General features: G+C 38.5%; 2 protein-coding genes across 2 annotated transcripts; both read right to left on the bottom strand.

Moving 5' to 3' along the window:
* Positions 1-489: 489 nt before the first annotated feature.
* Positions 490-6,481, bottom strand: LOC120739525 (dehydrogenase/reductase SDR family member 7-like). The gene is made up of 7 exons (XM_040041299.1): positions 5,345-6,481; positions 3,897-4,049; positions 3,567-3,673; positions 2,243-2,482; positions 2,001-2,123; positions 1,706-1,918; positions 490-833 (listed from the first exon to the last, which is right to left on the bottom strand). Exons 1-7 carry the CDS (start codon positions 5,493-5,495, stop codon positions 792-794), a joined length of 1,029 nt encoding a protein of 342 aa, XP_039897233.1. The 5' UTR covers positions 5,496-6,481; the 3' UTR covers positions 490-791.
* A 113-nt stretch (positions 6,482-6,594) lies between these two features.
* dhrs7 (dehydrogenase/reductase (SDR family) member 7) lies at positions 6,595-11,269 on the bottom strand. Its single transcript, XM_040041300.1, is given in 8 exon segments — positions 6,595-6,894; positions 8,794-9,009; positions 9,110-9,232; positions 9,402-9,584; positions 9,587-9,643; positions 9,858-9,964; positions 10,123-10,275; positions 10,897-11,269. Coding segments are annotated over 8 exon segments (1,011 nt in total). The 5' UTR covers positions 11,027-11,269; the 3' UTR covers positions 6,595-6,852.
* Positions 11,270-13,163: the final 1,894 nt, after the last annotated feature.

Here is a 13,163-nt window from a genome sequence, read left to right as displayed (position 1 = left end):
AGAGATGGAGCAGTGGCATCGCCACCAAAGCACAGACATTTTTGCGTTTATTAATCTTTGTGCTGAAACAAAAAGTGAATAAATTAAGACCCCTCCTCTCCAGGAGACGACTAATAAATACCTCTGGTTTAATTCGACTTTTTAATGTTCATGTGATCCCCCTTCCCATCCTCCCTCACTTTTCCACAAAAAGGAATGAGGATTTTATTGCTTTGTTAAAGAATATCAAGGATGTGCCTTGGGGAAGTCTCGCTGTACACGTATGGTGTTTAGTGCTGTTGTTTTGTTTACAATTCACTTGTTTACAATCTAGAATGAATCTGTCCACAGTTTCTTGTACATATTGTTAATTTTTATATGTGTAGCTGTATATACTTACAATAAAAATAGCTTGTCAAAAGCTGTTTTTCATTAAACAAACTTGCCGGGATAGAGAAAACTGAACATAACTCAATTTTTGTAGGCATTTAAAGGGTCGTTGCAGAAACATTGCCATTCTTAATATAGTCTTTATAGCTTGTTGTCCATTCTTCAAGGCTGTGTACCACAAGTTGATTATTGGTTACAAACATTTCATTTAAGATAGGAAGAGGGCACGGAGCTTTCAAATCAGTTATGTCTCTAAATATTTACTTCAAGACTCAATTCAATTTCATTTATACATCGCCAGTTTATCGCCCGCAACAGCCATCCCAAGGTGACATGACATGAAAGCAGAAATTTTGAAAAAAGGAGAAAAAAAATACAAAGTCCAACATTAGGAATGCAATTTCCTCTTGAGGATGTGATTTTCAGGAGGTCTTCGGTTTAGTCAAGTTCGCAGAGTCTGCATCCTACAAAAGAAGACGCTAACTGTCAGCACTTAATTTTTCATTTTTGGTGCAAATCATTTTATTCAAGGTTGAAAATTGTCTGAATATATATCATGTTAACATCTGTAAATCTTGAGATACTTTATTGGTCACAAGCATGCCCCTTACATTGCCCAACTATTTCACTGTAGAGGAATGTTTAGATTCTGTAAGTCTTTATAGTCTTTATAGTGTTTCCTCTTTTTCTTTTGGTCCCAAAATGATCCTCCTTCATCCCAAGCAAGTGAATCCACAATGGCTAGCCAGTAGTGGCATGACCTTTCTGCATGGCCCTCAGCTGTCACTGTCCAGCAGAGGCCACCAGACACACTGGTCAGTCAGTTATCCAGTCAGCACCAGGGGGAAGTAGTCATGCTCACTGTCATACCCTAGCCACTGCCTTCTTCTTATTAGACTCAACCAAGGTCAGTAGACGCTAGAGCCTCCCAGCTGTTAAGAGACAGCGCTGCACACATAGTTCAGCTTTATTCAAGTATTTTCAGCCTGTTCACACAGTGAGAACCCACCAGTCTCAGGTCTAATCTAGCACAGCTAACCTTGCAGAATACTGCAGCAGCACAAATGTTGCAGAAAGAAACTGCAGCATCTGATGTGCCCCAAGTAAAGTGGAAAAAAGCTGCATGTTCACCTGCATGCTCCTGACCAAGTCAAAATGTGTAAAACAAATATTATGAAAAAAGGTTTTTACTAACTCATAAAGCCCAAATATATACTCATATTGATCAGAGTATTTGGTAAAAATATGGTGATGTTTGAATTTCTCAGACCTACACTAATATGTAAATAATATATCTACAAGGGAATTTTGCACCATAAAAACTTTCTGTACCTACCCGACCAGCTTTGAAATTCTGCACCCATTTTCTGCCCAACCTGTCGGACACGGACCAGGCGAATGTGGGAGCATACTGCCAGGCGTAGTAAAGCAGGAGCATGGGCTGCTGAGAGATCCACATCTCCTTGACACCATTGGAAATTCCCACTAGCATTAAACGCACACAGCGATCTGTTGGCATCCTCTTCAGATGTCCAACTGTGGGTGGAGGCTTGAAGTAATGAGAGGAAAACTTGTTACTTAAAACAGCTTTGAAATGGTTATATTAGGCATATCAACTAAAAAAAAAATACCTTGTTTATTTCTGCTGTAAAGGCATTTTTGGCGATTTGTGATTGGACGGGCCCTGGACACACTGTGCTAATTAGTATTTTTGGATAGTCAGTCAGCTCAGTTCGAAGGGAATTAAAGAAACCCTGTGGATAATACAGCAGAGATCCAGATCTGTTCCCACAAGCCAACAACTAATACATTTAGTTGAAAAGAATTAAGAGAAATAAAAAAAGTCATAATCTCCTTTCTGAAATCTCATCACCTGAAGTGCATGCTTGCTAGCAGAGGCACCTGTTGCAAGAGGCGCAGCGGTAAGGCCAAAGAGGCTGCTGACAGTCACGATGCTCCCCCTGCCTCGCTGCGTCATGTGAGGCAGCACCTGCTTGGTTAGAGAGACCGTACCGAAGAAGTTAAGCTCCATCAAGGCCTGGCACACATCCACGCTGGTTTCCAAGAACAGAGAGCGCTGACTTCGACCGCCATTGTTAATGAGTATATCAATCTGATGAGGGATGGAAAAGAACATCTGAAATCTCATTTATTTCAGTTTACAGTTACCTATAGTTTTGTACTTTCTAATTTGTTTTTATTTTGATTCAGTTAGTTTTCAGAGTGGATTTTGTTGTTTCAGTTTAGTTTTTTTTGTGCGAAAATGTTTAGTTTTAGTTTAGTTTTTATTAGTTTCAGTGGAAGATTTAGTCTTTTTATTATTATTGAATAGAGGACACATGTCTCATCAAAACTATCACAATTGTAAGGGTGAATGTTTATGGAGAAAAAACATTGTTTTCAGCAGACATTTAAAACAGAGTAGCTATCTGAGAGTTTACAACCTCAGAAGAGATGGTGCATGTGGATTTCAAATAACAGTTAAAAGGCTCTGATCAGATGATGACTGCTGGAATACATCTCAGTAGATCTGCTTTTGTAAAAGGGGCACAACAGTGTTAGGCTTTAAAAGTGGTGGAACATGTCACAGCTAACAGGGGGATTTAATAACTGCAGTTTGATCAATCCAAATTTGAAATAGTTCCTGGAAATCGTGGGTGCCACACATGGTCCGGGCTAGAAAAGGAGACAGACAACCGGGCTTACTGTGAGAACCAAGTCCAAAGGTCAGCATCTGGGGCTGCATTGGTGCACACAGCATAGGTAACAAGCATATCTGTGACAGCACACCATTAATGCTGAAGGATACAGATTTTGGATGCTGGTTCCAAACTGACTTCTGCATGTGCTACAAAAGGAAGGTTTTGCAGTAAAAGCTGGAAATACGTTTTGCTATATTTTACCTTAGCCCTTTTTCATGTATGGCATATATATCCAGGTTTTCTACACCTTGTTAAAGTAAAAAGTCTTTAATTTACACACTGTCACAGGTTCTTAGAAAATGACTTGAATAATGAAAAAATAAACTACATCCACAAAGTGAAGTGAAACTAACCATCCATTAAACAATGTCTTTAAAATAAGACAAAGGTGGTCTCTAATATGTAAATCAAACCCAGTATTTGAATGTTATAGATGAGTTGTTAATGCAACAACAAAAAAATTCATGAAACTATGAGCAACTGCAGTGAGCTTACGTGTCCAAAGTACCCAATCACAGTTTTTGTTTTTGTCTCATGTGACCTCCTCTCCAGCAAATCAAGTGGAAGAACAAGAATATCCTCATCCTTAAGTTCAGAGGTCTCTTAAAGAATAAAGGACAAAAAGCAGTCATTTAGTCACTTTTGAGTAAAACTGAACAAACTATAACTGACATCATATGGAAACCTAGCATGTTATTAATGTGTTATACTCCATATACGTCCATGTACCCAAGCTTAAGTGTTCCTTCACATTAAGTGGGTTTCTTTTGGCTGGAATCTACTTTACTTTGATATAATTTGACAATTTAAAACAACTTATCTTACCTAAGCAATGGCGTTTCACTCTGTGTAGCTCATCCTCACGGCGGGCAGACAGGATGAGACGTGAGCCGCACTTTGCCAGCTGGTAGGCCAGCTCTTCTCCAATACCGCTGGATGCTCCAGTGATCCACACCACCAACCCTTTCAGCTTCCTCTCTGGTTGACACAAACCACAACAGTCAACATTTCCTGCTACAGTTCTTTGGTCTTTATAAACTTTCAGAGAGATAGCAAAAACCTAAGGAGCAGCCAAATCCATAATCTGGTACATCGGTAAAAAGGAAATAAAGTTTCACTCCACCATCTGGTGGGGGCCTTTCTGTGTGGAGTTTGCATGTTCTGCCCATGTTTGCATGGGTTCTCTCCAGGTACTGAAGCTTCCCTCCACAAGTCAAAAACATGCAATTAGTGGGGTTAGGTTAACTGTTGATTTGAAATTGTCCAGGGTGTACATGGAAGGATGGCCATCTCAAAAATACCAAAAAGGCCTGAAAGACCACAGATGAAAACTAAAGTGGCTGGTCACAGTATCCTTTCCTTTTTTCCCTTCAGTAACATCTAAACAAGTCAAGAGAACTCTCGAGGAGATAGGTGTATTATTGCTAAGCTGTCAAATCAAGAGATGTCTTCATGAATGGAAATAAAGAAAGTTTAAAACAAGTTGGAAACCACTGGTTACACTCAAGTACAAGAGGCCAGATTCCTGTAAGTTTTAATGATACTCTATGCATCATGCTTTACTTTCTAATTATGGTGAAGACTAAAGTGCTCCTTACAAAACTATCTAACAGCATAAAAATAGTTATATAGTTTGACCTATATTTGACTAGCTACAACATCAAACTCCTGCTTACACATTAACATGGCAGGCCTAGTTATAATGGTACAGTATAATCCCGGTTTTATCCCCTTCAGTACGGCACAGTACATAATGAATTCACACTTTTGGTCTCAGTGCAGGTTTTCAGTCTAATTTAGCTTTCTGTAGCTGTTGTCCTTAACAGTGATCCTTGGGCACAACTTCCCCTCTTTAAGGTATCACATTTCAGCTTCACAAAAATCACTGCACTGCTATCAAAGATTGTTCTAAACAGAAACACATTTACTTAATAAAACAAACCCTTGGCTGACAGACAGTCTGTGCTTTCCCTTTAGGATAACTTTGCACTTAGTAACATCAACAGGCTCTGAGGAGGCCTCCTCTGACTGCCACTGCTCCCTGATACGAAAACATTTGTGAATAATTGATAAGAGAAAAATGTATGATCTCTTCCAAAATTTGCCAGGGTCAGTTAGACTTATAAACTTAGCCTTTGCTGATTAACGGTTTTTTATTTTTAATTTTTACTGTCCCCAACAGTTGCAGAGATGCACATTTGATCACAAATCTGAGCCCCTTCTTTATTAATAAGAAACTTCTCACAGTGCTGGGGGATGGTTGTTTCACTCACCTGGCCTTTGCCCTGTCAGACTTGCCCAAAGCAGAGTGAAGTCTGCATCCGCGAAAATGAAGCCAATTAAACAGACAAGTAAACAAAATGCTATGAAGCAGCTCAGTGCAGATACAGTGCAGGACTCCATTCCTTGTAAAACAACACACATGCACAACCAACAAACTTATGATTTAAGTAACTACACCGCAACCTATAATGAGAGGTGGTTAAAGTGTAACCACTTGTGTAATCACTTCCTCTCTAGTATTTTCAAATTTAAACCTAGAGAGCGATATTTAAAGTCTTTATTCTTCTTCTTCATAATTTTTAAAACACTCTGTGGTTTCTCGGCTGATTGGGATCCATTCCCGCCTTGTTAGAGTTCAAAGCTGATTAACTTGTGGGTTCCCACTTTTTACCCCAAAAGACCAAATGTATCATATTTCTTGTCTATGGATCCAAAATGTTAATTTGATGATATTTGAACCATTTAAATATTACTTTAGCCTAGAGACATGGTTTTCCATCATGCTTGAAAATGCACCAAAGTGTCATCAAATTGCTCCCTGGTCATTGTAAGAAGTTAGTCTTTGAGGCCTTTTTTTTTTTTTTTTTTTTTAAAGCTATGAGTCAATCTTGACACCAATAGGAAGGAAGTTGATATCAAGCTTGCCACAAAGAATTTCAGAGGTTATGAAGAATAAGGGTCAAGAATTTACACCACTTTCAAAAGTCTTTGAAATTTACATAGTGGTTGTTTTTTTTCTATGTCACAGAAACATGTTAAAAATATATATAATTAAAATTAAAACTGAAGCTGCAAAGTGCATGAAACACAAACAGGTGACTGTCAGTAAATTCACCATGATTTAGAAACAGCTAAAATTGAGACTTAGTCTCATCACATTAAAATTGTGATTCCAGGGCCTGGACAAAACTGGTGGGCTATTAAGAACGTTATTTCATTAGACGGTTGGTTATTCAGGTGAAGTCTGAGTATGAGTGCCCAAGCGTGATTCCAAAGACTCCTACAAGAAGGTTTGTGAAAGAATAACCTCACAAGGATTTTTAAGCTTCTATGAAGACGTGCATTGGATTGGGTCTTGCTGTATCTGCATAGTGTTTGGTGTGATGTTGTGTTGATAATTTTACTTGTCCCTTTAAAGGAAGTGTAAATTTTCTAAGTCCTCTAATCTTTCATATGCTTACAATAAAAATCGCTCATCAAACAGCAGTTTAATGTTTCATTAAACAACCTGGCGCAAAAGAAAATTTGAAGTAAACTTTATTAGTCATCCAAAAGGTCATTCAAATCTGTAATCATTCTTTAGGCCAAAAAAAAAAAAAAAAAAAAAAAAAAAAAACCCAAGGGAAAAACAGACTAACTACGTCTGAGACAAGAAGAGCTTTTAAACTGAGCTTTTAAACAGTCATGTCCTTGAATTCTTCCTTCTGGATGGAAAAAAAAAAATCCAAAGTCCAACTTTAGGAACACATTGAAGTGTTTCTTCCTGAGGACGAGGCTTTCAGGAGGTCTTTGGTTTAGTGAAGTATGCAGAGTCTGCATCCTGCAAAAGGAAGAGTGCAGCTGTCAGCACTGATTTTCTACTTCCCTGAATCAAATCAAAATAATTTAAAGGAAAACGTCCAAATAGACATGCTGTTAATATTTGTACATCTTAAAAAAAAAAATTTTCAAGGTGGTCACAAGATGACGAGCTTTATAGGCAGGGATTTCACTGTTATGCTATTCATGTTTTTTTAGGCTCTTTCTGTTTCAAAAGGATCCTTCTGAAGTATGTGAATCAACAACGGCCACCCAGCTGCAAAATGACCTTTCTGTAAATTAACCTCTTTATATTTAAGGTCCAGTGTGCAATTTATATGCATTCTCCTCCCTCTCCGTTAAATACTGACATAATTACACTCACTGGTCACTTTAGTCAGCTGATCAGTAACACAAATATCTAACCATCCAATCACAAGGTAGCAAACTCAATGAGTTTAGGCAAGTAAAGAAGATTTAGATGACCTGCTGAGGTTCAAACAGACCATTAGAATGAGGCAGAAAAGTGATTAGAGTAACTTTGAATGCAGCAGATGTATGAATGTAGCTGGTAAGCGTATTTCAGAAACTGTTTGAAAAAGAGAAAATATGCAGTGAGCTGCAGTTCTTCGGGTGAAAATGCCCCATTGACACAATAGGGAGACCACACCAGGGTGCCATTTCTTGTCAGCTTAGAACAGGAAACTGAGGCTACAATTCAGACAAGCTCACCTAAGTTGCACAACAGAACTCTGGAAAAATGTTGCCGTGTCTGATGAGGTTCAACTTCTGTTGCTACGTTTGGATGGTAAGGTCAGAATTTGATGTAAAGAAAATAAAAGGATGGATATTTGGGTTGCTTGGGATCAATTGAGCATTACCCTTTTATCACCTCATCTTCAGACAGCTGCTTGAAGCAGGATAACCTGAGACATAAAGCTCAAATCAACGCAAATTGGTTTCTTGAACATGACACGGGGTTCACTGTACTCAAACAACCTCTGCAGTCATCGAATCCTAACCCAATAGAGCACTTTTGAGATTTGGTGGACTCCAGAGAGTCACCTCATGGATGTGTAGCCAATAAATCTGTAGTAACTGTGTGGTGCTGTCATGTGACTATGGACCAAAATCTCTGAGGAATGTTTCCAGCACCTTGTTAAATCTATGCCATGAAGAATTAAAGCAGGTCTGGACTCTATGTATGAGCTATAGACATTTTTAAAATTCTCACACACTTAAATGACAGGGAGTGAAAAGGACACAAATAAGGCTCAACTGCATAACCAGGGCAAGAAGATAGGATCTATTATTGTGTGGTCTTTACCCTACAATATAAGACACAAGTTTTAGATTTTGTGCTTTATATTAATTTATATATAAATATAATAAAACATGGTTGCATCAAAAATGCTTGAGTGCAGACTCCAGAAACTAATGGATGACATGCAATGGCCTCATCAACCTTTTATGTACCCAATAACCAAGCTCAGCCATGAAAAAAAAAACACATCTACAGCAAAGTATAGCCCGTTTCCCCTCATAACATGTTTTGCTCTGCCTGTTTATCAAGCTGAAATTTGGGGGTTTGAACGCTTTGACTGACAGGTTTACAGACACGGGGAGCTGAACTGGACCTCTTAACTGGGTCTGTGCTGCTTAATATCCCCTGCTATTATGTACAGCCTGTCAGTTTGTGCATTAGTTTTATTAGTCTGCTATTTAGCACTAATTAGCATGTTGCTAACTTGAGCCAATATCCTCACCCTCTGATCTAAATATGTTCACTTTTGGCGCAAAAAAAAAAAAAAAAAAAAAATCAACATGATGCCTTCAGAATTCCAAATCCAGAGGCCAAGGCATGATGTCTTGGTGGCTACACCCATCTTTTACATACACCCTGTGCATATTATGTACGTACCACACCAGCTTTAAAATTCTGAACTCTCTTCCTTCCCAGCAGGTCTGTGATGAACCAGGCAAACGTAGGAGCATACTGCCAGGCGTAGTAAAACACGAGGAAGGGCTGCTGTGCAATCCACATCTCCTTGACACCATTGGCGATTCCCACTAGCATTAAATGCACACAGCGACTTGTTGGCATTTTGTGTTCCTGGCTTCCAACTGATGCCACAGGCTTTATGTAATGGAAGGAAAAATGGTTACTGAAAGCAAACGTTCTCAAAAAGCACTTATGTCACAAATGTGAAATCGAAACAGCAAATAAAATGCATTACCTTGTTTAGCTCCTCTGTGAAGACGTTGCTGATGATCTGTGATTGGACTGGCCCTGGGCACACCATGCTAATTAGTATCTTTGGATAATCAGTCAGCTCAGGTCGAAGGGCATTGAAAAAACCCTGTGGAAAATACAGCAACACCACTTACCCAGTTGGGACTGGTAATAGTTTTTTTTCCTTCCTTTGTTCCCGATATATAACTAATGCTAAGTTTAGACGAGATGCAGAAACATTCAATTACATTAAATGAGTTAAATTCAAACCACAGAACCATGAGAAATCGCGTCACCTGAAGAGCATGCTTGGTGGCACAGTATCCTGTTGCAAGAGGCGCCCCGGCGAGGCCGACTAGGCTGCTGACAGTCACGATGCTCCCCCTGCCTCGCTGCGTCATGTGAGGCAGCACCTGCTTGGTTAGAGAGACCGTACCTAAGAAGTTGAGCTCCATCAAGGCCTGGCACACATCCACGCTGGGTTTCCCAAGAACAGAGAGCGCTGACTTCGACCGCCATTGTTAATGAGTATATCAATCTGATGAGGAATGAAAAAATAAGATAGGATAAAAAAAGTGCAGAAAGATGACGTGAACATATGAAAGTTATCAATCTACAATCTGGTGAAATAAAATTTTAATTTGGTCATTGTTTTGATTCCTGGTTTAAAACCAGCGTCTTTTAAATAAGTTGTCAGTCGTCAGGAAATATTAATGTGGTAATGAAACTAAGAACACCTGGAGCAGCCTTACATGCCCAAAGTAGCGAATAACTGTTTTTGTTCTTTCCTCGTGTGATGTCCTCTCCAGCAAATCAAGGGGAAGAACAAGAACATCGTCATCCTTAAGGTCTGACGTCTCTTGAAAATAAAAGAATAAAAATTATTCAGCGGATCACAAGCAAGTAACACTGAACTGAAATCAAGCTAATGCCCAGTTGCAACTGAACTGACTGAAAAGGTAAAAAGTTAAAGCACGGATGTTGAATACATAACAACATCATTTTAATTTATCTTACCTAAGCAATGGCGTTTCACTCTGTGTAGCTCATCCTCACGGCGGGCAGACAGGATGAGACGTGAGCCGCACTTTGCCAGCTGGTAGGCCAGCTCTTCTCCAATACCACTGGATGCTCCAGTGATCCACACCACCAACCCTTTCAGCTTCCTCTCTGGTTGACACAAACCACAACAGTCAACAAGGCGAATTTCTTTTACGACACTTAGCAGTTAGCAACAGAGGAGTCATAAAGATTGCCTGATTTTGTTTTAACTGAATACGGCACTCTTATTGTATGCTCTTACTTTCACCAAAATTATTATTACTTATTTTATCTTTTTCACAGAAGACTCTTGAACTCTTGGATAGTTTTGCCTTTAGTACTTTTGTTGACTACCTGTGGTCACTGTTAAGAAAATGTTCCAGTGCACTAAAATGGAAGACTTTTGACATTCATACAGAGAAATTATTAAGTGCATATTGTAACATTTGTTGTATGATTACATGTCTATATAATATAAGAAGCTGTGTGTTCTGCTGAGGCTCACATCAGAGTAAAGTTAGCATGGCACACATTATCTTCTAAACGCAAATGACGTTTTGCCGTTAAAGAGTTCAGAGGTCAATCTGAGTTGAAGACGAAGCCTTATAAAATCAACTTATTGTTCTTTGACAGTTCAACCTATCAATCACAAACAGAGAGGTTACCCGTGCTTGTCCCCTCATAGGACGGATTCCCTTCGTTATAAACAAGAAGGTGAGGACAACATGTGATGTGTTTCGTTTGACTCACCTGGCTTGTGCCCCGCTAGACTTGCCCAGAGGAGAGTGAAGTCTGCATCCGCGAAAAGGAAGCAGAGTAAATGGATGAGTAAATAAACTGGTATAAACCAGCTGAGAGCAGACACAATCCAGCAGTCCATTTGGTGGAAGCAAGTGGGCTACAGGACACGCGTATACTTTTAAAGTGGCTTGTCACTACCCGATCCGTACCGGAAACCCGATCGGTACCACGCATGTGCGAACGGTGTCTACTTACGGTCGAAGCATTTTACGATAGTTACAGGTCAGAGTGTCTGTTAAGATGTTAAGAATAATAAGTATCTCTTAAAATGTTTGCAATAATGAAGCATTAACCCTAACCCCATAGCTACAACCAAAACTAAGTTAAAGGATGTCTACGTCACTTCCGCTTTATTTTCAAAATTAAATCTTCAGAAATAAACGTGCTTCTTCCTATCTATCGCTCTTCTCCAGGTTGCATAACAGTATACCAGTTATCTTTTGCAATAACGAACTTGAACCACAGCTGTTACACAGTGTCTTGCAGAACCTGGCGAGTCTCCAAGAAAAACAAACAAAAAACCCCCAAACCCAGCCCTGAGTTTAGATGAGAGAGGATTTAATGGAACAGAATCAGACTCACAATACTTTACTAATCCCTGAGGAAATTATGTGGTCACAGTTGCTCCAAGACAGTAAGATATGTAAGTATAGTTTGGCAGTAAGTAAGAGGAGGGGATATATTCCAGTAATACAAGTAAACACACGTTTTCCCAGTATGAGGCATTAGCGATATGCAGTTTTGCATGTTGTATTTCATTTTTAAAGTAACCTATATCCATCTATTATCTATTATTATTATTAAAATAACCTATATGCCCCCGGTCATTGGTTTATGCAAGCCTGATGCAGGACGGATTTGCATAGTATAAAAACTGTGATCTTGACTAGTTTAACTAACTGAGGACAGTGTTATTTTCATGTTGGATTTAATGGGTTTAGAAACACTCCAAACTGAAAAACATGCATGTGGTGGTTATTTTAATGGCCGAGTGCAGTTAGACACAATGCACTTAATTTTGATTGCTTAGCACACTGGACACATTTTGGCTCATGGATGTCTAGTGTAAATGTAATACATTTTAACTCATTTTCACAACATATCTTTTAATTTTTCTTTAAATAATATCTCATTTTTACCAAACAGACCCTTCAGAGTAAATGGATCATGACATGTTACATTGATTCATGTATTGCTCAGTTCCTCTTGATTACATCTTAATTTTCGAGACCCTTGTATTCATGTGAATACCATGCTCATTTAAAGAACTGTCAACCAGTAAAGCTACAGCGATGATAAGGGAGTCTAGCAACTCAACAAGGTTAAAGTGCATTTAAGATAAGATACTACAGTATTCATCCCAGAAGGAAAATTATGCTAGAGCAGCTGTAACCTAAGACAGAATTGCTTAAATTAAATAGAATAGCTCAGTATGACATAATACAACATGACAAAACAAAAATAGCTATAAGGTAAAATACTCAAGAATATAAATTTACATGAAAATAAAAATGTCAAACAATATAAAATGAATGAGCTTAAGAAACAAAAATCAGAAAATAAAATAACAAATGACATTTAAAAAGCTGATTATAATATAACAAGGAACTCAGTAATAAAAAAAAAGCAAACAAACAAAGTAAATATTGGTATTGTGTTATGATATATTGAAAAGATTTCCTGTTGGGACAGCAAAGTCAATTCAATCTATTAGAGAAAGTCCTCCCCTAACTGTCCAGAGTAAAAATGGTGCAGATGGTGGTCATCTTCTACACACAGGCTTTTGGATACTGGGTTTGAAAGCCTGTTACAGAAGAGCGAGCAATGCCACACACAACCTCTGTGTCATCTCATTTAACTTTTATGAGACTTGGCCTAAAGATCCTCTGTTACAAATATACCCAGCAAAAACTTGTCAGCTTTTTAGGAAACCCGCTTCTGTAAAAAATACAGTATGACAGTGACTGACCTCAAAGAAACACTCAGTGAATCAGGCTAGTTTATGTTTCTACAGCAGCAAAATAAAACTATCGTGGGAAGTTTTATGGGAATGTTTTGTTTGTAGATGCCAGTTGCCATAAAGTTTCGGTTCTTACGTTTTAGATACTACATATAAAACAAAATTAATGAATTGCAGATAAAATATTATGTAATATATAATCCCAGAAACATGTACATCTAAATGATTGCTAAATGTCAATGAAAAATAAACTTTT

The sequence above is a fragment of the Simochromis diagramma genome, unplaced genomic scaffold (assembly GCF_900408965.1).
Source record: "Simochromis diagramma unplaced genomic scaffold, fSimDia1.1 OVJJ01000304.1, whole genome shotgun sequence".
NCBI lineage: Eukaryota > Metazoa > Chordata > Actinopteri > Cichliformes > Cichlidae > Simochromis > Simochromis diagramma.
The sequence above is the reverse complement of the archived record's forward strand: the minus strand, read 5'-3'. Positions and strand labels throughout refer to the sequence as shown.